Source organism: Acanthaster planci, linkage group LG09 (genome assembly GCF_054643075.1).
Source record: "Acanthaster planci isolate LZ-2023a linkage group LG09, COTS_SCS, whole genome shotgun sequence".
In the NCBI taxonomy this organism is placed as follows: domain Eukaryota; kingdom Metazoa; phylum Echinodermata; class Asteroidea; order Valvatida; family Acanthasteridae; genus Acanthaster; species Acanthaster planci.
The window spans coordinates 9,555,762-9,582,506 of NC_141785.1; the positions used below are offsets into that span (position 1 = coordinate 9,555,762).

A 26,745-nucleotide genomic window follows, 5' to 3' on the forward strand; every position below is an offset into this window, starting at 1 on the left:
GTGTGTTTTTAAACTGGGCTTTCGATACAGCACGAGTTTTGCGTAGTGACGTCATGCACCGGCGCGCCAGGCCAAGAAAACTACAACGAGCGCCCTCTCTTGACCCCATCCATTGTTTTGACACTTTCGTTGCAAAATCAGAAACAGCTGTGGGACGGATTTGGTATTCAGTGAATCGCATGTTCTGATATTTTGCTGTATGTGTCCTAGTTCAGAAATTAGTGCCGTGAATGATGCTGCTGTGATTGCATGGTCACCCCGGAGGTTGTTGGTACTTGCTGTGAATCGTGTGAAGTGTATAGTGTCCTGGTGTAACAAAAACAACATGAACAACGGCCTAAACACGGTGAACAACCAGTGACAAGACGAAAACAAAGCGGGGGGGGGATCCGGGAGCATGTGGACTAAATTATCTGTTTAATTTTTGGCCAAATCATTTGTGTATTTAGTCTTCCCAGCCAACCAGCACCGCTGAAATTGGCAAATCATCTTTGTTCTTAAAAGATTTAAAATGGATTCAAATTCTGGTAAGTCATATGAGTTATCTTACAGTTACATGTACATTTATTTAGGCCTAGGCCTACATATATATACATGTACATGTCTTAATCATGTTGTTAATGAGCTTTTTTCACATTTCATGTGCGCATGCTCAGTAGATTTAACAGAGGGGAACAAATTCATGAAAACAACGTTGCACAACGTTTGGCAAGTGGATGCTTGCGACAATTTGTTCCCCTCTACATGTAGCTTTGTTCACTTACTCGTGCGGGGGTGCTAAAATCAATTTGGCGACCGAACAGGTGTTTGTTCAAACCTCCCCCCTGAATCCCCCCAGCCTATGGGCCTGCCTAGTCTGAAATTGTTTCTTTTTTTTATAAAAAATAAAATGTTATTGAAATTAAGAGATTTAAATCAAGTTGATTAAAATCACATAATAGCTAATTAATGACCCCTTAAACCTTTCAACATTACACATCTGCAGTACATATACATGTACTGTATGTACGCCAAGCCAACATGGTATCTGTACGTGTGTAGATCCTACCTGTACTCCCAAAATGGGAGGGGTTCTTAACTGGGAGCTGCAAAATAGAAGGAGGGAATAGTTCCATTTGCGGACACCAATAGTTATTCCCTTCAGTGACCTACTCGTATTTGCCTTCAGAAAGCAAAAACATGTCCAGAAAAGTTCAATTTATTACAGAAAAACCAAGTCGTGTACTTAGCTAAACAGAACTATTCAGACCAGTCTCATAGGGTTTGTGCAGGGGGGGGTTGTCAAGTTGTATTCACACCATATATGGAACTCTTTCCCGGAAGGATCTGTTAGTGTGAGTGAAAAAAGGCGATCAATCACACATACCGTACATGTCCGTGTACCGGTACATACCAGTATTTGCCAAATGGTTCCTTTATATGAGGCTACAAATAGCTGACACTTGGATAAAATGTTCGTAGAAAATATTCTACATGGATACATGTTAGCTGAGAGCTACAGTACATGTAAATGAGGGGACTTTTTGTACAGCTGTGTACCAGTACGTGTATCAGGGCATGCAAATTTCATTACCATCGACAGACATCCCTAACTCCCTAGGGAGTGCGCAAAATCATATTGAAATTGGAGGATTCGGGGCTGTTAGGGTTATAAATATACATACGTTTACATACATGTGTAGGTTTGGATATTTGAGACTTCTTTATACCATATTTCGGTAACACAAAATGTTTCGGGTTTATTCCTGATCCAGCTCCTTGGGAATGACTCCTGTGTGATTAAACTCATTAAGCATGTACTGTACATTGTACAAGGAATTTTTTCACTGCATAATGACCAGCATTTTAATCCAAAATAAAATAGAAAAAAAGGTTGATAAAAACCAATGTCTGTACATGTATTTATAGCAAAGTTTTACCCTGTTATATTCTTTAGAAGAGTTGTACCCTTAACAATTAAGTAAAATTTAATCGTGATCATAAATCATTTAATTCCTGCATTGAATCTGAAACAATTCAATTCAAGATAATCAGGTTGTTAATTGAACCAAAAAAATCCCTGCCAACCTGTGTACATTTTAGAGTAAAATGTACGGTACCTGGTGCTTACATTCATGTACATTGTTATTTTGTTAATTGTTCCTTCAGAATTGGTGGTTTTGCTGCATTGTAATGCATGGAAACAGGTAGTGGTGGTTCCTTTGATAAAGAAGCTGATGTTGGGGTTAAGCTATTGAATTATAAACCATGGCTGTAACTTCACATAGACACTGGAGGCAATTGCCTTTGTGTCCAGGGCTGGTCTTTGCCTCAGTGCCCACTGAAATGTGCCCATAGACAAGTTGATTTTCAAGTGCCCTTTGCAAATGAGAAATTGCCATGCCCCTTCAAAAACGAAATTCCTGACCTGATAGACCATTCAGGAAGTTGTCCATATCAAAATTAGTGGAACAAATAGCAAGAATGATCTTTTTCTAGTGTATCAATCAATTTTTCAAAATAAAGAGACTATGCTTTGTGGAATTGCTTCGGATATACATGTATCTTCCAATGCATGGATAATCAACTCGTCAATACCTGTATGAATATGATGGTGTTACCCAGTCTGAGTGCTGCATTTGATAAAGTTGACCATACACTTTACATTTACATGTAACTTGTTACTCCAAATTATGGAGAACAATTTTGGACTTTGTGATACTGCAGTTAGGCCTGCTTGCATCATCACCTCTGTAATCGTTATCAAAGAGTGTCTAGTTCAGCAGTTTTATCAGGTAGTATTTTGTCAATCAAGTTTGCTGTTCCACAAGGTTCATTTTTGGGCCCCATGCTTTTTTGATGGCTGATTCAAATTCTTTTTTTTTTAAGGTTTTTAATAATTAGTAGTTATGGGTATGCTGATGATACTCAGTTATTGCAATTTGTCGCTCCTAAACCAAGCAATTAAAGAGATTCACCGCAAGATGGTGAGCACTGTTTTGCCTCAGTTCAAGCCTGGATGTTGGAACTCAAGTTGAAACAGAGGTCACTTTGTTTGGATCTCAGTAACATCTACCATACGTGTAGATGAAATTAATATTGGACAAGTTAAAGTTGGAATTGACCACAATATAAAAATTGTTGACAGTGTTTGTACATGTACATGTACTACTGGTAGTTTGGGTATTTGGTTGGATTGCAGACTGTGTATTGATACACATGTAAATCATGCCTGTAAATAAGTGCAATTGCACCAATACAAACATGCATCGAATTCGGAAATATTTTAACCAAGGAGCTGCTGAACCTCGTACTTGAACCACATGTATGTTAACTCTGTGTCTCAGTGTATTGATTTGACAAATTAAAGCAATTGTAAAACAATGCCACTTGGATAGTTGGGGGATTACACACTGTATGTATGGATCTCACAATTAAAGATTTGCAGTTGGCTTCCAGTTCGTGCACATGTGCAGTTCAAGATACTGGTTCTTGGAAGGTCGTACATAACAAGGCACCAGCTTATTTGACAGACTTGATCGTGAAGTCAAGATCGTGAAGTGTGCTCACAGTTTGCGAAGTCAGGATTCCTTGAAACTTTACATTTCTCAGTCACATTAATAAACTCAGTGATACTGTTGGGGCATTTGCTAATTCCGGACCAACACTGTGGAACTTTGTTGCAACACAACTTAAAGAGAATATCAAACGAGAATGAATTCAAATGTGCAATTAAGATTTAACCCTAACCCCCGAGGGCGTGTGTAAAATCATATTAAAATTGGAGGATTTGGGAGTGTTAGGGTTAAATGTACATGTACGTGTATCTTTATAATCAATTTTATGTTCAGGTTGGTTAACCAGTTGTTAAATTTTATGCCCTTTACATAAGAATTGTGTTTTCTTTACTGCCGTTTTTCTTACGCTGTTTTCTTAATGACTTATTGTGCTTTTTATATAATTCAATCACTTCGGTGATGATGATATTTTTTAAAAAGCAGCCGGATAATGACATGTACATTGTACACAACATTGAATAGCAGTGCATTTGTATCCAATTGTTACTTTTTGGGGAAGCAGCGTCCATACCGGTACATGTATAGACACTGCTTGACACCATGTGCACAAACCCTAGAAGCTGATAAGACTGGTCTGAAAAATTGTTTTCTACGTGATTACCTCATTTTCCCTGCTAAATTCTACTTTCTAACTGAAAGAAAACTTGGTGTCATCTGTTTTGAATTCTTTCCCTTTTTTGCTCAGCCATGGTATTGTAATTAGTTATGGTGAATAAATGTATTTCTCATTTCATTACTTTCAAATGACCAGTTCAAACTAGTGGCCTGATTGAGAATGCCAACAATTTGTTGCAAGGTGTAGCAGACAGCTTTGGGGGTGTGAAGGTCACGCTAGCAGCAGAGCAGTGGAGCTCAGTGGAGGACTTTGGCAAGAGATTAGAAGGTAATGCCACGGTTTAATTTTGTGAAGACAAATTGAGAGTGCCTGATTTTTTGTTTCACATTTCAGTGGGATTATTTTTAAGAGTGGTACAAGGTGTCACCAGTGTTGTAGTCGAGGACCAAGTTCTCTGACACATATTGAGCTAGTTAGGATGGAACAAAGCTGAAGTACATGTATATGTACATGGGCCTTTGATGATCGTGCCCAAAGGTAAAATTACAAAATAAAATGATGACTTCAGACCATCACTATTTCATTAAAAATTAAGGTTTTAGGACAAAAGTACATGTACTTGAAAAGTACTTGACCAAGGACTTTCCGAGTGCTTTTCTCCTTTAAACTTCAATTTTACAAAACTGGGAGTGTCTGAAGTCTCACATTTACATGTACATGTAGTTTGTAATCTTACCTTTGTACATTTACATGTACCATCAAATCTTATTCCAGAGGGCTGATTTTAGCACTGTGGTCATCATGCATACCGGTAATTAAAGGTACAATCCATCATGATTCGTAATTATCCAAAAGTAAATGACAAGCGAAAGCATACTTGGTTTGAAGATGTATGGGACTAAACTCCCATATTTTCAAATATTTTTTCAATTTAAGTTCTCATTTTGAAGAAAAGGAAACAATGATAGAATGCCATATTTCCAACGATGCGTCTAAAGATACACTTATGGAGATTGCCCTCAGTAGTGCCTTTATTAATTCAGCAAAGTGCACAGCAGCTTTGACATGACCCACATGGGTGCTTGGTTGCAATTATTTGTCAGTTCAGTGCGCGACATCGCATAGCTACATTTGGCTGATTGAGAAAGTGTTGTAGCCCCTTAATTCAGGCGTAATGTAAAACATGACTCAGCAACTTTCTATTTGAGATTGAGATCCGAGAATAATATCTATATTAATAGACAGCAATTTTTGAGCTGAAACTTCATCAGGTAAGTTGTTACGCATTTTTACTTCAGATTTTTTTGAGCATTTTGCTTGCCTAAAGGAACATAATGCACAAACGGCAAAAATGATGGACTGTACCCCAATGGGATTCCTAAACTATTCAGTACTTCAAAAACAACAGTGTATACTGTGCATGTATATCTGATTTCCACACAATATAATGACAATATCAAGCAGGGTATAGGGATTAGGGAAGGTGAGGGGATGCAGCATCATTAATGGCAGATTGTCATGAAAATTAAACCAGATAATCTGATAATTGGTACTTAAACATCAGGGTATAATCACTCACTGCATCCTTGACTAGGTGTACATGTATGGCAGGGTCAGGTGTTAACCCAGTGGGTTGTACAATTCCTTACCACATGCACATGTATCCATGCTGTGTTTACTTTAATTCTTGTGACTGTGCACAGATGGTTTAATGGTGCTGTTTATTAAGGAGGCACCCATGCAGGTGATTAACATACAATAAGTACCTATTTCCATTTAGCTAGTATTGGGCAATGGTGAGACAGTGGTCAACATGAATATGTTCCAGGGTACAAGCATACATGTGCATGTACATGTGACTTGCATAAAATTTGGGCTTGGATGGCCCTCAACAACCTGTATGAACTGATACTGGGTAAAAAAGATTGATGTTTAACTGTATTATATATGTAACAGCTAGTGTACATGTGGGGTGTGTGATAATTTAATAAACACTCTGGTGTGCACATGTATGTACATGTACATGTATATCTACTGTTGGTGCAGTAGTGTACATGTACATGAACATGATGCACATGTATAGTTATGTACAATGTACATGTACATGTACATGTGTGAAACAAAACCACTTTGTGATCTTTGCAATGAAAGAAATTCCAGTAGGGTGGGCTGGCTATATTAACTCCAACAGTGCTCGATCCTTGCTCGTTAGAGGATTGAGGACTGTTAAGGTTGGTAGGATTAAGAGAAGTTTAAGACCCCCCCCCATAAGTACGGGGGGGGGAGTTGGGTTGGCGCAGAGGTTCTTTCCTTGCCTTCCAACTCTGCAGTCTGGGTTCGATTCCCGGCTCAGTCCACATGTGGATTGGGTTTTCAGTCCCCATATGTACCTGATTCCGTGGCTTTTACCTACATGTAGAATATTCCTCGGGGGTTTTCCTCCCACCTTGAAAACTTTAAAGACTAGTTCTGCTTCTCATTGTCTCCTCTCTACAGGTTTCTTCAGGCTTGCGAGCTACAGTGCCTAGGGCACTTTTGGTGTCATTGTCCTTGGTGTCATTACCAGAAAAAAATAAATAATAATGCACATATTTACCAAAGTTTTTCTTCATGCCAAAATAACTTGTTTAGACATTTATGCACATATACATTTAGTTGTCTAGTTTTTTATTTGTAGAAAATAATACTTGCTTCAAGCAATAACAGAAATTGCGGTGTGTACCTCTCAACAGAAAAAAGTTCAAACAGTCCCTCAAATCTTGAGAAACAGGTATTTTATTGAAGTTGAGCGAATCAGATGTGGGTTCCTTTTAAGAAAAACATAATGCACTTGTACTGTATGTACATAAACATGTACCTGCAAGTGATTCTCATTAATTTGAGCAACAAGTAGATGTAAATTAAAGCTACATGTACATGTGGTAGATGCTCCATAATGCTAGCTAAAGATTGACCAAGTAATGCAGGTAATGTACTAATACATGTACACGTACATAAGGATATCTATTCTCAGTCCCTTGGTTAAGTTTACATAATCCTTAATTGCTGAACAGTTCCTACATTTTTTGCCATTGCTTCAGGCTGAAAAAGACATTTACTTTATTTCCTTTGAAAAATCTACCTTTCCATTCTAATCTCACAGACTCCGTGGAATATTGGAAGTCCCTGTGTAAGAGAGGCATCTGGTTGAAGATATCTCTTCAGGAGACTGAACTTATTCCTGAAGCTGTCAAGGTACGTTTATGGCCCTTGTCGTACTTCTAAGGACTTTGTCAAGAAACCTTCCTGAAATCACCCACAAACAGTGAAACATCAAGCCCCGTGTAGAATAAGAGTGACTGACCTCTTACCATCCTCAGACGTTTGGCGTTTCCCATATTCTCCAGAAGATCAGGGTCAATGTTGAAGGATCTCTTGGATTGTTTGGGTCAAAAGCACATTTTCTTATGCATGCTGCTTCGTTTTGCTAACTCGAGTTTATCTTCCGTCCATGCTTAATCTTGGAGAGTACATGAACAAACCAGTAGGGTACATGTTCATGTGTAAATACAGAGGATTGTGGGTGAGGCAGACTTGAAATGACCCCAGTGTGATAGAATAAGCAGCATTGTGCTTTACCAAATGTAATTATCTCTTAACTTGTACATGTAAAATGAGACTTTACCAGCTCCTGTCATTTTCTGGAGCTCAGCACCTAATCACTTGCATTAACTTTATTAGTTACCCCATCTCTAGATCTGTCCACTGAGCCAGGAAGTGGAATGCATATTTGCATTGAATAGGAGAAATTATAACTGAAAGTATTCTTTCAGGCTCCAAATAATGGTGTTTGAAATGTTGAATTCCACTGGATAGAGTAACAATATCATTTACATATGTTCTTGGGAAAGGCAGCTACGAGTACAGATGCATTCCCTGTGTCATGTGAGGTTGTAATCAGAGCTTGTCCATCACTCATTCACACATGTAGCACAAGTTTGTCTTCCACCATGCGCAGCCATCGTATGTCATGATGATAAGATGGTTGCCTAGCAACGAGCCCAATCAGCTTCCAGGCTATTCCCACACTTACATAGGTAGGCACATTGGCCTTTGGTTGTTAACACTTCAATCACCTGAACTTGAAGAAAAAGTGAAGGATATTGTTTGAAAATGTGGCAAATGATTGCCCAAGGAGAAGAAATTTGACATGAACCTGAACATAATCATCAACATTTGTGATCCTACAAATAAAACAAGTCACAATAGGAACATTTACTTTTGAGATAACAGGCCTAAAATCTTTCACAGTGGATTGGATCCAAATGGGCATGCATATGTAGGAACTTTTTATCGCTACATGTATATATTGTCCAGTTTGGTCATTTTCTCAGAATGACGGACCTGTCCAAACAAAGAGCTCCATGTACATGTATTTGCTCTTTGAATATGCAAACTGAAAACAAAGATCCTAAAGATGTCCTGAGACTCATTTGTGGAATCCAGTTGGATTTAAGAACCACTATATTCCAGGGTAATTCCCTATATTAAGAGTGATATTGGTGTAAATATTGCCACCGAGATAGGTACATGTACTTGCAGTATCATGTAGTCCTCTGCCAATTACATGTGAGCTGTATATGCAGTGTCAGACTAATCCTACCAGACACCTATCCCTCTATTGGCACCCCCTCACACATGCAACCTTAAACTTCTGGCACGTATGCATTTTTGTCTTAACTCTATAAGTTGAAGAGGCAGCTCTAACAGTCCCAATCCTCCAATTTCAATGTGATTTTCCATACACCCTCGGGGGTTGGGGTGAATGTTGGTGCACCTGACCACCTGTGTGCAGGTGTAGGGTGCCACAACCGCAGTAACTTTTACATGCAGTTTAATGTACAGTTGCTGGTTTTGTCTTTTCATTCTTCAAATGCTGTCCATTTCTGGTATTGAAGGGGTTGGAGGTTTTGTGACCAATGACAACAACCAGCTGCTGGTCATCAAGGAGAAGTACAATCACGGCAAGAAGCCCATGTGGAAGCTACCCGGAGGACATTCAGACCTTGGTGAGATTCATCATTGAAGAAAATGGAGGGCTGGGTAGGGTCAGTGAGTGAAAGTGATTAGAACAGTGAAGGGCAGGTTGGTGCGGTATGACTCCCAGCAAGATGTCATCCAGAAGTGACCATGAAGTTAATGGTACTTAGAGATTCGTTGGTCAAGGGTTGAATAAGATTGTTAGACTGCGTTGAGGACCATAACTTAACTTATTCTGATTCAGCAAATGCAATTCTAGATAAAGCAAGATTCTGGTATTAGTATACAAGGTTTCTGTCAAGCCAAAATTGTCATAATTCCACCATAGGTTTGGTTTAGATATCTCGCAAAAACTGCTTTGACAAACCAGCTAATTCAGAAAGATCCACAGTGTACATGTAGGGGATATCTCTTGATGCTTGTTCTTGATGTTCTCAAAATACTGACTGGCTCATTTATTTTTTGTATTCAGGGGAGGAGCTTGCTGAAACGGCCAAGAGGGAGGTTCTTGAGGAGACGGGCATCAAGGCCGAGTTTGTTTCTATCCTGAGTTTCCGCCACCAGCACAAGTACCGGTTCGGCCTCTCCGATATTTACTTTGTCTGTCACATGAAAGCACTGACCACTGAGATCACTGCTTGCCCTCAAGAGATAGAGGAATGTAAATGGATGGATGTGAGTATCCGCTCCGTGCAGAAACAAAATGGCGTGCACTTACACAGTCGGGATAACCCTTGTAGCAGGAACTCCCTTTGTGTGTGTACAGGTTTATGCGCTTTGTTATGCACCCACAACCAGGTTAGGTTGGAATGTATGGTCTTTCCATGTGTGCCGGACACCCAGATGAAACAATTCCCACCAACCTTTCTCTTCTTGGACAGCGAGGGGATGCTTATGATAGGATATGAAGGATTTCCTTTGATCTTTACGGCCCTTTCCACAAAGCTTAGCTCAGCCTCTAGATTTGGTCTCTTTTTACCCTCAGAGAAAGTTACTGGTATTTGCCAAGCCAATTTAAAACTTCCTACCGGTATTTTTGTGACAGTCACAAGGTTTCATGTTCTTCTAGTTAGAACTTGTCTGATATTAAGCCAGATTGTCCAATGTCAGAAATCTTTAGTATTCTGGCAGACAAGTGAGTCTAAAAATAAAAGGCTGAGCTGAAGTTGAGGTATGTAAAATAGCAAATGGGTCTGTGGTGAGCTGTAGCGGGGGGTGCTCTTTTGCCGTCCCGTAAGAGCGAAGTGAGGACACATCATTACTTGCACTTAAATTGAACCCAGGTTCAGCATGCAAACAGTATCCTTTATGAGCAGCCCATCTTGAATTTAATTTAGAGTTGAAACACAGCGATAAAGTATTTGTTGGATGAGTAAGTCTTGCATGTAGCTTTAAATATTTGAATACAGCTGCCCCATAGTTGTTGAAGTACCAGAATTGTACTGTTTCAGGCTTGAAGTCTGTCGGTTAATGGATTTACTGTTGCAAGTTAGATTAATTTTACCATTTTGTTATCCTAGATATTTCCCTCTCTCTGAAATTCCCTTTTTGTTCTTCTTGTACTTAGTTGGATGAATATTTAGTCAACCCAGAAGTGTCCGACTTCAACCAGAAGATTGCTCGCTGCTTCGTTCAGTACCGTGATGGCGATCCCAAGCCCAGTATCCAGCCTGATCCAGTCTGGTCATCATTCCAGAATGTATACCAGCTATTCTACTCCATTCACACCGAGGGATCGAAACCAGACTAGCAAGGGAGCGTCCTCGAGTGGAACCAAAGTAGGGTCCGCCCACAGTGAGAATCTTTCAAGAAGCCATTTTAAAAGTTTAAAAATGGTTTTTGGTAATGTCATGTGCAGTGAATCCTGGTGTTGTTGCAATGCATTTTTTCTATCTCAGGATCATTGTAAAGCAAAGCCACTGAATTTACAAGTACCTCGGACCAGAATCCTACCTTTTGTGTGCTAGGAAATTGTGCTTTTCTGATCACCTGATTTGCTGGAAGAGTGACAACTGTCAAAAATGTCTGAGCTTATCTTGGCTTTAAAACCAAAAAGTGCAGTTCAAATGAACATCAATTCACACTTCTTCACAGTATGTACTTGTTTGATAAGCGGGCAAAACACTTCAAACATTAGTTTATAAATACAGTAGTGAAAATGGACTTTGTTGACTTGATGGGAATGATTACACATTGAGCATCTTTAAGAAAATCCAAACAAGACATCTGCAAAAGCAACAAATCAGTAAGGCACTGTTGGAAAGAGGCACAAACGTCCCATCTGTATTAAACAGGTTTTGGATGGTTTAGACAGTTGAAAATCAGCAGGGCAGTGTTAGGGATGAGTCCATCACAAGTGTCTTTCACAAGTCCTTTCAGGAGACCAGTCATATACATGTACCCATGTACAAGGTAAAATAGTGACAAAGGACGTGTTTCTGTCAGCAGTTAAATGCTGAATTTTTTACGAGGGGGGCTGGGTCACTTCACTGTTGACAGTCAAAGAGATGCAGTGAGAGAAACGTTGCTCCTGCCGATGTTTTGGAAACATCATCAGCATTGTATTCAACTTCAGAAGTCCCCTGCACATTGCAATGCAATGTACGTATTAGTCTTTGAAAGTGTCGGTGCTCAGGAGTACAACACCAGAGGTGAATCCAATCAGGTATCTACATGTAGGCCGCCACTGGCCAGACCTGCACAGAAAGACTTCAGCTGTATGAATTACCTGACCGTACCTTGAAGGTAGCATGGACCATTTGTGCATTGGGGGGGGGGGGTTGGAAGGCACAAAACTGCACAAATTTACCTCAGTGCTTATTTCTACCTATAAAACCAACCTGATGAAGTTTTAGTTTTGTGAAAACCTCACGATTCAAGAAACAAGCAGTATTTCTAGGTCTTGTGACTCAGTTCAAAACTTGCCATGTCTGACTTTTCACCTTTTATCCTTAACCATACGGTAATTATAACGTCAGGTGGAATAACTACGTACAAGGGAGTTTAGCACGTTACTATGTTAAAACCAAGTACATGTACAGTTGTTAATGATGTTACCAATAGCTACAAATGGTCCATTCCACCTTTTAAGCTGACACAATGTGGGTTGCAGTTACTGGGACAGATCTGTGCAGAGTTGCAAAGTGGGAAAAATGAGTGACAGAGACTTTTATGTGAATGTAGAAAATGGAGGAAAAATGATATGTACAGACATCAGTGTTGTGAAATTGCTATCTTTCGAGATGTGTATGTAAATATTACACAAACAGATACATGTATATGAATATGCATATGTGCATGTAAATAAATATATGTACATGAATATGTACCTACAGTACAATTTACCATGTGTGCATAGTCTGTTCAACCTTCAAATTGTTGGAGGATTCAGGGCCGCCAGGGTTTGTACTGTGATTGCAAGTGTGACAGTCTTGCCATAAATTCTTGTGTGGATCAGAAAATGTGTGTAAAATGATTTTAATTAATACATGTAGGGGTTAATTCACAATACAGTGTGGGGAATGGAATTGGTCAACCATTTTCCACAATGCACTTTGAAAAATGGCCTTTCTACAGCACCCTTTTGGTGGCCCAAATCACCCGTATTTCTTAAACCTGATTGTGTTTTTTTAAGGCTCTGATCTGTTACAACCAATATGTTAGTATTACTGCAATCTAAAGCATTGTGGATACCTTTTCTGGATGACATAAAGCCATGGAAACTAAATGAGAACCCATTTATCCAATCAGTGCAGTTACAGGGTTTCTTGATGGCTGGACAGTGGGTGCTCCCATTTGGGACTGTAAGTGTACAGTAGTTTTATTACATCTCAGCCACTGAGGAGACAAAATGTGGTTTGTTGAAAGGCTAGGTCACTGGAAAGCACATTCTTTGCATACATTGTGCACATGTACAATTTCCGCAGTTCATGCTGTGCAGGGATTCAATGCCTTTACACTGTAGACCTATATATCTATGCATATTGTCAGACCAATAATCATTGTGTCAGTGTTGATTTGTATGACCATCAGAAAGATACTATTGTGTGGGAACTTTCAGATGAGTCATCTACTAGGAGCAGGTCATGTCAGAGGTCAAAGTTGATTACCACAGGGAGTGTATTCAGAGGAAATGCAAATATCTATTCGGCAAAAAGGTTTAAAGTGCATTTTTAGAATTATAGATTCAATTTATGCAGATACATGTATTTACAATTGAGTGTATGCATGCACAGATCAGTATCTACCTCATGTACAAAACATAATTTCACTGTATAGATTGTACAAGTGATTTTTAAATGATTTTCAAACAGTTTCTGCATGTCTGCATTTGTACATGTATGACAAAAGTTACAGTCCCTTTAAAGTTGGTTTTTCCTGAAAATAATTGTAGAACTTGTCTAAAGGTTTCTGTGTATCCTGTTACCAACCAACATCAACCTTAATGCTGATTTCAGAATAAATCTTTATTGTCTTGATTGAAAGGTAGGGTGGACCATCTTGCCTCTTGTTTAGTTTTTATGGGAGGTGCAGAATTGCTGAAAATTTAAGACACCTACATATTACAACTGACCTATTGAAATTTTAGCTGTTGATTTTATGAATCTAACACAGTTTGAGGGTGGATAGTTGATTTTACCTCCCAGGAATATTGAATTCAACTAGTTTTGGAACTAGCTTTTCAACCAGTGCCATTGCTGTCTTTCAAACAAGTGTGATTTGTAAGGATAATTTGGTCACCTTTGGTTTTTAGATACCTGCAGTGGTCTGCTCTACCTTTTACAAAAATCATTAAATTCATTGCCAAAATCTTTATTATTTATTCATCATTTATAAATTCGATTAAAACGTCAAGTTTGTGTTTTGTGTGTAATTTTTAAAATAAACACAGCGAGGGGATTAAATTTACTGTATTTTGACTGACTTGTGTTTTCTGTGGTGCATAGATGTACATGTGTCTTATTTTGTTGTTTTTTTTTGTTTTAGAATTTCGCAGGTCAGTGTACAGATACAGATGCCTGCCATGCCTGGTCCAATTTAAGGATTAAGTTAGTGAAAAGGAACGAAAAGGAAAAACTGACTGCACACAAGTACATGTACAGGTCAAATGTGTCGTAAGTACTGTACCTTAATTATTACACGTTTACGAGGCTGACAGCTTGCACATATGGTACTGCGCAGTGCACTTTCAGCTGTTTTTATTTTAGCCGTTTCCATCAATCAAGCCTGACTGCAGTTTTAAGTTAAAATACACGTTTTATACAACAGTTGACTTCCACTTTACATTCACTGTACACTGTATTGATCTATTCACAATTTGTTTTCACAAATCGGAATAAGAGATTTAAAAAACAAAAATACATTTGTGTGATACAAAAGTGCATGTATGTATACTGAGTTAGTTTGTTCTTGAAATGAAAAGGAACTAGGCTAAAAGTCTAGAACCCAGACTACCCCGACTGTCCCAATGGCATGAATAGTAATGAACATACATGCCACATACTGGGTATACATGTACACATATCTTCTGCACATATAGCAAATAGACTTGCCAGTAACATTTTGAACCAATAAGATGGTAAAGATTTTTAAGATAATTCCATTTTACAAACATTAATTCAGACGCGAATTAAAGCCCCTCAGAAAATCCAAGGAGCTTTTTCCCAAATAGCCTGAGATTTAAAATCCTGGAGTAAAAACCCGAATTCCGTCTATACATGTTCACAGTTTTTTATTTCAAGGACTTGCATTGCCTCGTTTGACTTGGCTGTGAATTTCAGAACTGTGGCATGATAATAAAGCATTTGTGACAAGTGGCTCGTTGGCTAGACTTCCACCGGGCATGTCACTGGCATTGATGCTGCCGAGAACTCAGTAAATCAGCCCCAGTTGTTTGTACAGAGTGTCAGGACTATGGCTGTGTCCAAATTGCTGGGCCACGTCTGCAAATCATACATGGTCCCATGGAAGCCCTTTGAACTAGCCTCTTTATCCACTTCCCATAGGCTCCTGTATTGTTTCAAGTTATAGCAATGTGTACTTGCAGCAAAGGATCCCTCAATGAGGAAGAGGAAATTCAGTCAAGTGACCTTACAATGGCGCCTTCTTCACCAAGAACTAATTCCACATGAAATTAGGAGTACATGTAAATGGACGTGTAACTCAACCTAAGTGTCAAAAGTACAGATCTCAGAAAGTGCCTCTAGACCCAAAATTTGATGGCGCTTTCTATGGGGGGCGATGACAGAGTTAAGTTTCTTAGAGGCACTAGAATCTGTGACAAATTAACAGTACTGGCAATACATAGACACCATGATAAGCACCTGGAATATTGAGTTTCTGCACTGCCATCTCCGTGTTGCTCTCTATCCACCATCTTTTGGGTTGATACTGACAGCGAGCCATTGCACCACCCAAACCAATTTTTACCAGACTGGCCACATCGTGGTCACGTTTTTCTCAAACCAAGTCACTGCCATTCAGATATCCGAAGCTCTCTCATTCTGGGCGCATGCTCATCAAGAAACAGGGACATGCGTACCCCCCTTGGTTTCAGAGTGCCAACCATGGGTGGGACCTCAGTGATTCCTTGTTCCGATCACCGTAATCGTAGACCAGCTCCTCACCAGCGGTGATGGGCCGGGCAGCGACCAGAATCAGGTAGGGTCGGTCGTCAATGCTGATGAGCTTGGTGGTACAGTTGCCGGACTTGCTGTGGTTCAGGAGACGGCCAATGCGACCAGACTCTGCTGTGGCATCCACGCTGTGTAACACAGAATAAATTGGAAAAAAAAATTAAAAATTCAGAAAGCGACTGGGGAATTGAGAATAAAGAGATCCAATCCAAACAGCCTGAGAAGTTAGTAATTTTCAAAACCGAAAACAGGTTTGATTCGGTAACAGAAAACGGGTGAAGGTTGGAACGCAATGATTTTGCAATTCACCCAATTACAAGGCTGATTCATATCAACAAATGAGATTAAGTATAACTGGGTCGTGGCAAGTGATGAAAAAGTCTGTCAATTTGCACAAAGGTTTTCCACAGTTGCTGTGTATTCAGCTTCCCTGACTCCATAAACATTTAGTCCTAAGATAATAGAATTTAGAAAAGGGAAGCCTTATGCCATGCTAATCTAAAGGTACGAGAGAGGAGCTGAGCAAGGAAAAAGTTTAGGCTTGTGACCTAACAATATAAGAGTACAAGTACATGTTAGAAAATACGGTTCTCTGCAGTTTAACCCAAAGCTACATGTATTTTCCCATACATGTATAATTTGGATATATATGTACAGGGCGTTTCTGTAGCAGAAAACAATTGAGCCATCTAACCCGATACTAGAACCTTTCTCTACCCAAGACTACCCTCCTCTTACCAATATGATACTAGAACCCTTCCCTACTCAATACTGCTCTCCTCTTACCAATATGATACTAGAACCTTTCTCGACTCAAGACTGCTCTCCTCTTACCAATATGATACTAGAACCTTTCTCTACTCAAGACTGCTCTCCCCTTACCAACATGATACTAGAACCTTTCTCTACTCAAGACTGCTCTCCTCTTACCAAAATGACTTGTTCTTGTACTGGTAATAGTACATGTAGCATCCAACCTTTGGGTTGGCCGCGTATTCTCGTTCCCGTTCTTTAGCGGTGCCGATGTCAACGTGCTCACCGTGGTACTCCACCACAAAGTCTCCTTTCTTGAAGGCTCTGGTGGCAATCACCCCTCTGCCTTTGCCCAGGATATTTTGCACCTGAGGGGAAAAAACAACAACAGACCAGATCCATTTTTTGTCATGGGAATACACACTGGTATACCTCAAACGTAGTAAAAGTTTTTCCATTTGATTACACTGGATTTCAGAGAAAATTTGATGAGTATGAGTGGATCTTTGTTGTGACTGTGAGTACAAGGCAATCATTTCAATGAGTATGAGTACTTCACCATGACTTTAAGAGTACTACAAACCCTGTCTAAATTAACCCCTTCACAGCGAAATTATTTTGACCGCGACTGCTGGGCTGTGGTATGCCCTGAATGGAGGGCTTTGTCCAGCAGCAGGCCCCATTGAACCAGCAGCTGCATGGTGAATAGCCTGTATGAGTGGTATGCACTAATCCACACACAATGGTGTGGTGGAGGCAGTCCTCCATAGTGAAGGGGTTAAAAGCAATAATATACTTACATCTACATAAATAGCCCATACTTAAACTTTTAATCAGTGATATTCCCAAAGATGCAACAAATCCGCTCTTATATCATTTTCCTTCACGCTGCTGACAGCAAATGACAAAGACCCGCACTGATTTTTCTCTGAAGCAAGCTATCACTGTACATGCTCATGTTATACTTAAATGGGTCTGATGAGCCTCACAAGGGTAGCAATGTAGTGATGTTACATAACGCACCACAAGAGTGGTACAAATGACTGACCTCCACTCCTTCTTCTTGCCCTGATAGGATAGCTTGGTGTAGCCTCTTTGTTTCCTCAGCCTGAAAATACACAGTAGACACTGTCAGTGTATGAAATCCCTGGTAAAAGTCTCATGCATGCTGTAGTTCTGGGGGACAATCAAATGGGCCAGTTCAGTGTTTCAACAATGCATTCTCCAAATGAAGCACGTGTAGGTTTGTTTACCGACTCACACGCAATGAGCATGCCCAAGCTGATATGACATCAGGTGTTTCACTCTTAAGTGACGTTAGGTAGTAGCAGCTGCAAGACTCACATGCAGGTATCCACGTCATGAACTAGCTATGTTTTTCATGGATGCAAGTTATAAACTTTACATGTATGTGCATCTTGCTTGATCAGAGCCCAAATTTTCAAATTCAGAACTCAGCGTTTTGCAGGCAATACCGTAATATTTTATGTCAAATTTTCCTTTACACAGAAGAATTTGGGAGGAGTTTGGGACACGAGGGCACAGGCAAAACTTGCAAGGGAATAGGGCCAATAGGCGAGTCCTTCCTCTACTTCAACGGGGGTCAGTCTCACCTCAATCGCACTTTTGCATCGTCGGTTACTTCTCCGGACCGGGAAGTAATCCTTCAGCGTCATGGAGGGTGAGTGGACTTGCTTGTTCTGCCTGTTAGTAAACAAAAAAGATGGCTGAACCTCTAGAACATTAACTCACTTGATAATTGATACAGTGCAATTTCTGTGAAATACTTTAATAAGAGAAAGTTTAATAAACCCAACCTGCAAATTAAGCCAACAACCGCCACATTTGCCTCAGATGTTGACAAATCCTTTTCAAATTATCTCTTCCTCATATGAATATTTCTATCACTAGCATGTAAATCAAGAGCACGGTCGCCTTATGAATGAGTGCGGATGTACAGATTAGCCTGTTAGAAGTACATGTATGGGTTCAAATGTACAGTAAAATTGTACATTTCATAGTGTGTGGTAAATAGTTAACCACAAATTGAAATGTACATTAATATAATAGGCAAGATACAATGAGTGCAATGAATGGAATCCTACTTTGTCTTTCTTGATCTTCCTCTGCCTCTTCGGCTGGGTTTGCCGTCCTCCATCTTGGAAACTCCTTCTTTTCTCTCGACCCCTCTCACCTTGTCCTCAGTGGAGCCATCGTCTCTGGCACCTTCCTCTCTGCGGGCTGCCGTGCCGTAGTCCAACTTCTGGGCTGCTCTGGGGCGGCCTGCAGGTTCCCCTCGGGCATCCTGGGTCTCTGAGGTACTCTGGCGAGGGGGCAGGGGACCAGTGTGGTGCCTTGGGTTGGGAGGTGGCTGGGTGTACTCTTTGGTCGGTGTCGTGTCTGGCGTGAGTAGGCTGGGTGGTGGGAGATGGGTAACAGCAGCTGAAAGATGTCCGCAGAGAAAATTTACTCTTAGAGCTTACCTAAGCATCTTCGTATGAGACAAGAAAGAGCCAAATGTATGAATAACCACAGGAGCTGTACCCAGAGTAAACCCATAATTTGCTGCATGTACGTCCAGGCTCCTGGTTCTGATAATTAATAATAGCAGTCAAGCCAGTCCCTAATCTTCAACACTTTCTTTACTGATTGATGTTTGAGGCTAAGCCTACCCAGTAATTTGTCCTGTTCTGCTACTTCTGACAGTGACTCTGCCGGTGGGTGAATTGGCTTCTGGCGGCCCTCGGGGCTCTTGGGGAAGTAGCTGGTAATTTTACTGGATTTGTCATCTTTTGCAGGTAATTGAGGGGATTTCTGTTTGAAAAAAAATTAGCATAAACAGTAATCCACATTCTGCCAAATAGAGGTTTTCTTTTTCTCTGGTACATGTACAAATTCCTGCCAAGTTCTATAATATTCATTGGGTGAAATATTTGAATTGTATTGTGAATTTGTCATTCAGACCAGAGAAAATTAAACATGGAAATTCTGATGATCCAGAAACTCAACAATGAAATCTTGTTCTCACTGTTAAATTCTGTACAATTATGCATACAGTACATACATATAAATAAGGAAAAATTTACACTTCTTCAGGTTTTTGACATTGAACATGTACAGTATGTATATGTACATGTATACTACATTGGTATAACGTAGGAGAAAATATATTACAGTTTGGTGGAACATTTACATGTACATGTAGGTTCCCCTAAAACGTCCTCTTACATGTAGATCAGATTCCAAGATTTGCATAAATTTCCTGAAACTGAAAGGTGTCTGAAGCTTGAATGGTGTACACAAAGCAACCAATGAAATCTTGCCTATGACAACCATTTTCCTTATTCAATAATGTACATGTACATGTAACCCACAGGTCATCAACTCCAATAATAAGAAACATACACAATTCAAACTGATGCTATTATTATGCTATTAAAAAGTTTCAGAACCTTGACATCACTTTAATATTCTATGCTATCGCAAGAATTTCTCCTCCATGTAACTGATCACCACATGCACATCAAGAGCTTGATGAACTTGGACTTTCTTACATGAGATATCAATTTTCACTCTCACTCTAATATTCAGTCTTTTCCCCACTTACTGTTTCTTCTTTAAGTTCTGCAAAGGCTGGCTTCTCTTCACTGATCCTGGGTGACTTGTCAGGTACTGGAGCGATTTTCCCCTCAGAACTTGTTGCCTCTTTCTTCTGTTTTCGACTTCCTTTGGGTGTAAACAAAATGGAGAGAAATCACTAGGATGCCAGGTACCCCCCAAATATTTGTGAAATATTACAAGGACAAGTACACTGTACCAGTGTGGTGCCCAATACGGCTTGAGCAGTTCAAGGATGGGTGAAAAGTATTTCATTTATCAAAGAGTTCATTTTGCCATGATCCAGTCATGCTTTTTTATATTAGCCAGCACTGAACTAATAACATTTAATTACTACGTTTCCTCTTATGGAGCCAGTGGAGAGACAGCTACATGTATGAGAGCACGTCCAATCCCAAGACTGTCTGAGACCGTGGGTTGCCAATCTTTTTCCCACTCCCAAGAAAGTTATGATACATGTATTAGGCCTATCCTTTACTGTTAAAAATCAATCGTTAGTTACGTGTACATGACAGGGTATTCCACTCCACTTTTTTGTGATTCATGATTCTGGTTCTGGCAGATTTTTTTAAGGGTAAACAAAATGTCAGACGTTGCAGCAGGCATGAATTCTATTACGTCATTATGAATTTATGATGGCAACGTACAGTGTACAAGTACATATACACGTAAATGTAAGCAGGAAACCAGACAAAGATTTTTCAGTCACAGTAAAGTTTCTATGAAGTCCCCCCAAAACACACAGTACACGTAGTCCTCCAGATTTGGAAATCACAGGCACATGGAAAAAAGTAATCTGGATTTTCTCGGCTTGTGATTTTGACGAGTGCCTAATTTGTGTTCAAGGCTGGGATTGAGACCAAGGCTAGGCGACCCCCCTAAAGCTTATAAGCCAGAAGTCTGTTTGAAGCTGTCAAGGACTGCCTGATTACTATCATTATCAATATTCAAAATTAGAGAAACAAAAGTTCAACTTTGGCTTGGATAAAGTGAAGTACAATTATAAAAATCAATCATTTTAAATCAACAACTCCAGCAAAAATAGGGTAAAATCATCATCGTCATAGCAAACACATAAGTCTGCTGTTCATTTGGTTTGGTCCAACAAGGAAGATTTAAGAAGAGAGGTTTATGACTAGTCAACAGAAGACCACAACCCTTGGTCGGAGAGAGAGAAAATTTCAAATAACATCATTTAGTTACGTGTAGCTTTGTAACAGAAATTCCTTACATCAGGAGTGCCAAATGAAAGATGCAAAATTGTACACATGGTACATGTACATGTACTGTTATAAATTGCCAGGGACCCTGCATATACTCAGTACACCGTATACTCTACAGCACAAACATTTCTAATCACCATTCATTATACACATTTGTACATTAGCCTGCAGCCACCATGATCAATATCAGTATCGGCATGGGTGGAAGGGCCCCTATTTTAAATAGGGTACTCCTCCATAGCAGTAGTGGAGTATAAATGCACAAAGGGGCCCCAGTCACGTGCTTGTTTACGGATCTAGTCTGCTCCCCCCTCCCCTGCCCCCCCAAAAATCCAACGAAATTCATCGAATGTCGGACAACTCGACCGTTGAGACCACTCAACCATTGAGACAATTCGACCATTGAGACAACTCAACCGCTTGCCAAGTCATTCATTAGGACAACTCAACTAGTGAGGTCTCTACACATAATACAGTCATTCTCCCAGTTCCAGATTGCAAAAATTATTCAGTCAGATTGCAACTACCAAAAATCCACAAATTCCGGTGAAATGTGGTCAGTAGTCTACCTTGTGTATTAGAGATACTACAAAATTAATTTCGAATTTCAAACTTTAATTTGGACGAATAGGATCAACGATTTCAAGTGGCGACAACAGCTTTCTTTGTTCTGGATCGGTTTCCGGAAAGTAACCATGCGAGCAGCAAATCCATTTTCAGCCAAAACCATTGAAAAAAGCTGATTTTCTCATGAAAAACTTCTGAAATTAGAGAAAATTAGTTTATAAATAAGAATTCCAATGAATTTTAAAAAGTGGATCTTGCGTAAATTTTGACTCAATTTTTTCAGCTGCATAGTGTGAGCCATCAACGATACAACCTTGCGCCGGACAGCTGACGAACCCATTAGGTCACATACATGTACATGTATGTTTCTGCAAAGTTGAATTTGCAACGTACATGTATATTGCGTGCATGCACTTAATTTGCGATCCAAAACTAGAAAACAATATGCATTCAGTTTTCGGCCAGTTTTAATAAAGCGGAAACTTTAAAAGTCATGTTAATTAAACCATACAGGCAAAAGTTTATATGACTGTTTAGTATGGAAAAATGTATTTGGGATCACTTGTAGTGAGTGGCATACACATGTATTGTACCACCCTGTAACTATTTGTCGATTTTTTTTCTGCTACTATTTTTGACAAACCATTCAAAAACATCACAGTGCGAATCAGAATCTAGAAAGTTTCAGAGAACAAGTTTTGTTCTTGAAACAAGAAGTTTACAAGTTACATTTCACCTTTTAAACAGAACCTAGACCTACAGAATGTAAAGCTGAAGAACAGAACAAAGGAGGTAGGTTTTTATTTCAAGCGACCCGGAACTACGAAAAATTTGAACTTGGACTTTAAACGTAGTCAGGTTAGCGCGGGTGCAAGTTTGATTGATTGCACAAAGATTAACCATTTTTATAATATTAATACCTCAGACATGTCAGAAATTAAGCTTGTCCAAAGACTGTATAGCACTATGCAGCAGCACACTGCGTGGCGCTACACAATCTTTGGCTTGTCTATCGGAAAGAATTCCATATACGAAGTTCACTTTTTAGGTGAAATTTTTGCTCCAGGACAGATTTAAAAAGGGGCGACATTTATTTTTGGGGGATAGAGATGTGAAAGGGGGTTCAGTAACTTAGGGGGACAGGTTTAAAAAGAAGGGGCCCCACGCAATAAAACTGCAAAAAAGTGAGTCCTTTTGCCGTTCTTTTCCCCGACTATATCCTCTACCGTTTCCTTTTTCCTTCACTATCCCGTCCTTTTATTTCTCCACAGTTTTCCTGTCATTAGTACAAGGATTATCACAGTTAGTATACACATTTAATACATTTAATCCAAATTGTGTCGTAAAGGGGAATCGAACCTGCAATGAAGAGAACTGTAAGGTACAGAAATACAGCAGTCTAACTGACCACGCCACACGAGCGCTTGTTGCCGGAGGAAGTCGATATGTTCCATATAAAGTTACGGTTGAATTAAGGAGAGGTCACGATGAGGTCAAGATGAATATTTAAAAAAATTAAATATTTATGAAACTGAATATGTAATTATTCACGAATATTTGTATAAATTAGACTATTTAAATATAAATAAATGAGGCTATCCGTTGTTAATATAAGTAGGTTGTGCCAAAGGAAATCAACTAGGTAAGGTACATGTCTGAGCACAATTGACTGTATGACATGAGTTATCTCCGTCGTATTATGTAAGTACCAAGAGAGAAAGAACAAGTAGAAATGCAGTCGGCCGTACGAAAGAAGGAATTTCAGTCCAATGCTGTATAAGAACTCAGGCTAGGTGGAGTCTTGCTTCATCCATTAGCAATACATGCACTATGAGCGAGAATTGGAGTCTTACGCGCAATTGGTGAGAGAGGTGACTATCCACACCAGTGGAAGTGACCAGTTTGGGTTCTACCTGGCCGAATACATGTGGCGCTGCCGACATGCAGGAGTAGACCACTTCAATCAAATCCTTCAGGATGTTCTTCTCCTGTACAAGCCTCCCCTCACATTTTAGAGCACAGATAGCCACACAATAATCTAAAGACAGGTTTCAGCTCCCTTTTCCCCTTCCCTCTGTATAAATATAGAAAAAAACTCCTCCAACTGACAAGCACTCTCTAAAAGAAATTTGCCCCTTTTTTCCTTCTAAACAAATTGTCCAACTTAAACATTGTCGCAAAACACGCACTATTTTCCCCCAAGTAAAAATTGTACATGTACATGTACAGTAGGGCACATTGCGCAGCATTTCGTGAACTGTGTTGATCCATCCAGACAGATGACGGCCCTCTGCACTCCTCGTGTTGCGGATTCATGCATAAAATTACCTCAATGCTTGTGGCAGCCCAACCCCTGTTACATAATGGTTCTTTCCGGATATGATTCGGTTCATGCGCACACGTCGTGCGCATTGGCCATGTTCTTCAGAAGCAAAGATGGCCGCCTGTCGATGTAAACCTGGTCCATGTGTAGCTCCAAAAGTGTGCCCAAAACTCCACATTTTTGTCCTATGATGTTCAGCTTTTCAATGCCTATTGGAATCGTCTTCATTCAGCGATCAAAGTAAGGATACTTTTGTAGTAATTACGCGATATTACAGTGAACTTCGTATATGGAATTCTTCCCGCCCATCGGTACATGTACATGTAGTATCCTATCGCTCAGTCCGTGTATTAGATACATGTACATGTATGTCTCGACGTGGAACAGCCATCAAGACGATGAGGGGTCAAGTGACGTAATGTTCAACGACCTTATTGTAAAGATGGCGACTGTGAGAGCGAGCCCATGAGATTGAATGGGTGAAGGCAAAAAGACTGGAATATACCAGAATAACGTGAGCGAAATCATTCAATAAATGGCGCTAAGATTACAAATCAGAGAGGCTAAGGATCATCTCTGTGTGCAAAAGAAATTGCGCCCACGATGATAAGTGGGTGCGCCGAAAATGTTCAGTACGCCGACCCGAAATTGTGTATACAGATGTGTTGCTATACTAAGGTCAAGGATTGATCGGGAGTGAGAGTCCGTGCCACACGACTAGTGCCAGCACTGCAGTGGGGTTAGGTGTGAGGGTCAAATCAATGCACTTACTTTTCCCCATTTTACTGCTATATCTTCACCACCACGGCTCAAGTTTCTTTATAAAAGCTTTGGGGAGGAGAATGGTCTCGTATCCCTCAACTGACACTGTCAGTGACAGACTTCATGAACTTTACACGGTCTTAACGGTGCAGCAAGGTCGGGTCACGTCGGTGGCCTGTTGGTTTTTAAATTTTGGTCGTGACAATACGGGCTCGTTCAATTATCTAAAAATTTATTTGTTTGAATTAGAGGTAAAGTAAAAATATGAACAAGTTCTAATTTGACAAAAATACAAGTTAGATAAAAAAGAAACTTTGTTTCGGTTTATCTAAAATTTTTATATTTTTTTCATAATATGAATTATTTTTAATTATAATTGGTCGACTGTTCAAACGACAACAACAAATGAAGGGCGCCACCACAAGTCGCCGTTATAAGAAAGGTTCGGTGAACTAATTCACGTAAAAAGAGTGTAAGAATAATCAACAAAATCCAGCCTGGCTCAATAACATGCAAGTCGACATTACTGGAGTTTTTCAAACACAAGCTAAATTAATTTCTTTTCAATTTTTGTTTTGTTAGCCAAAATGTCTCATTATTTACGCAAAACAAACTTAGCCAAGGCTGCTCGCAGCAATGGTTTAAATGGCTTCCCTAGTCTCTAGTAGGCTTGGGCGCTGAGGGCCGTTTTCCATCCTTAATCATTTTGATTAATTAAATCTGACCTCAAAAGCAAGCCCTTAACCCAGGGAGTTGATATTGGCCTGTATTTCCACAGTCCTTCCATTGGGGGGGGGCGAAACAATCTGCTTTTTCGGGAGAAATTGAAGGGGGGACTTTTATAATGCGAATGAACATAAACTCGGGCAAAGCACGGGACCATTCCGTAACCTGAAGCCCCCCCCAAAAAAATACAAATTATGCAGGACTAAATGTGCCATCAGAGTAAATGACACTGAGTCCTGACATCTCACATTATTACAAGCAAGAAATCGCCACTTTGAGGTAAAGAATTGCCGTGAAGGTAAAATATCTTCAGGGTATCGTCATCTCCTGGTGAGCAGCAAAAAGACGACATTCTGCTTGCAGGATGCCATTATCCTATGATTAATTATATCATGGAAGATGTGTTCCTTCCTCCATGATTATATCACGAAGGCTGCCATCGTGTGATAAACTATCTCGGGATGTCGACTTCATATTCTTTAGCGATCCTGTAATAACTTTTTGTAAAAGGGTGTTCTTATGCTGAGATGTCAACATCTTGCAATTGCCGATATGAATGTCTCGTCATCCCGACCAAAAAATTGTCAGGATCTCAACAAGTCGAATGGCAGTTCCAGGGCTCCGTCAAACAATGCTGCTCCCCAAAGATAAAAACCGCTCTCAAAACTTAAACAAAGGATGGCAGTGAAAGGCGTCCGTACCTTTAAATCGGGATGTAAACGCACGATTTTTGTAAACACTTGACTCGTGATCTAATCTGTTGACAAAATTTTCTAAATTAGCAGAGAATTACTTACCGTCACCAAAGAGGGGAAAGGTCGTCTGGGATCAAAAGCACGGCCTGCTTAACTTGAAGTTTACCAGGTGGTGATATTTACATGCCAAGTTGTCTCGCGTCTCCTACTGCGTTCGACCGACCGTCTCTTTAGGGACGATTCGTTAACATGGATAATACAAGCATTTCGTGGCGTATCCAGGTTTTGGTTCTAGGGGGCAAAAATGGATT

At 39.9% G+C, this 26,745-nt stretch overlaps 2 protein-coding genes across 3 annotated transcripts; one reads left to right on the plus strand and one right to left on the minus strand.

Annotated features, from left to right (window-relative positions):
• The first annotated feature begins 125 nt into the window (after window positions 1-125).
• On the plus strand, window positions 126-14,051 carry LOC110987821 (nucleoside diphosphate-linked moiety X motif 6-like). The gene is made up of 7 exons (XM_022250924.2): window positions 126-527; window positions 4,309-4,440; window positions 7,256-7,347; window positions 8,084-8,189; window positions 9,051-9,161; window positions 9,605-9,807; window positions 10,700-14,051. The coding sequence occupies exons 1-7, from the start codon at window positions 512-514 to the stop codon at window positions 10,880-10,882; spliced, it is 843 nt and encodes a 280-aa protein (XP_022106616.2). The 5' UTR covers window positions 126-511; the 3' UTR covers window positions 10,883-14,051.
• Window positions 14,052-14,298: 247 nt separating this feature from the next.
• On the minus strand, window positions 14,299-25,219 carry LOC147798120 (N-lysine methyltransferase KMT5A-like). Of its 2 annotated transcripts, none has more exons than XM_087141281.1 (8): window positions 25,023-25,219; window positions 20,128-20,246; window positions 19,193-19,334; window positions 18,626-18,962; window positions 18,134-18,224; window positions 17,569-17,628; window positions 16,698-16,888; window positions 14,299-15,895 (listed from the first exon to the last, which is right to left on the minus strand). In XM_087141281.1, the coding sequence occupies exons 1-8, from the start codon at window positions 25,030-25,032 to the stop codon at window positions 15,685-15,687; spliced, it is 1,161 nt and encodes a 386-aa protein (XP_086997407.1). In that variant the 5' UTR covers window positions 25,033-25,219; the 3' UTR covers window positions 14,299-15,684. The 2 variants fall into 2 exon arrangements, with proteins under 2 accessions (XP_086997407.1, XP_086997406.1); XM_087141280.1 differs by having other exon boundaries at window positions 20,128-20,242; window positions 25,019-25,218.
• Between the last annotated feature and the right edge of the window lie 1,526 nt (window positions 25,220-26,745).

What these genes read in the sequence shown, in the direction of transcription:
- LOC110987821 (XM_022250924.2), top strand. An exon ending in TTATTCCTGAAGCTGTCAAG is followed by an intron (nt 7,348 to 8,083) that starts GTACGTTTATGG and finishes TCACACATGTAG; the next exon opens with CACAAGTTTGTCTTCCACCA. An exon ending in CTATTCCCACACTTACATAG is followed by an intron (nt 8,190 to 9,050) that starts GTAGGCACATTG and finishes CTGGTATTGAAG; the next exon opens with GGGTTGGAGGTTTTGTGACC.
- LOC147798120 (XM_087141281.1), bottom strand. An exon ending in CAGAACTTAAAGAAGAAACA is followed by an intron (nt 19,335 to 20,127) that starts GTAAGTGGGGAA and finishes TTTTTCAAACAG; the next exon opens with AAATCCCCTCAATTACCTGC. An exon ending in TACAAGAACAAGTCATTTTG is followed by an intron (nt 15,896 to 16,697) that starts GTAAGAGGAGAG and finishes TGTGTTACACAG; the next exon opens with CGTGGATGCCACAGCAGAGT.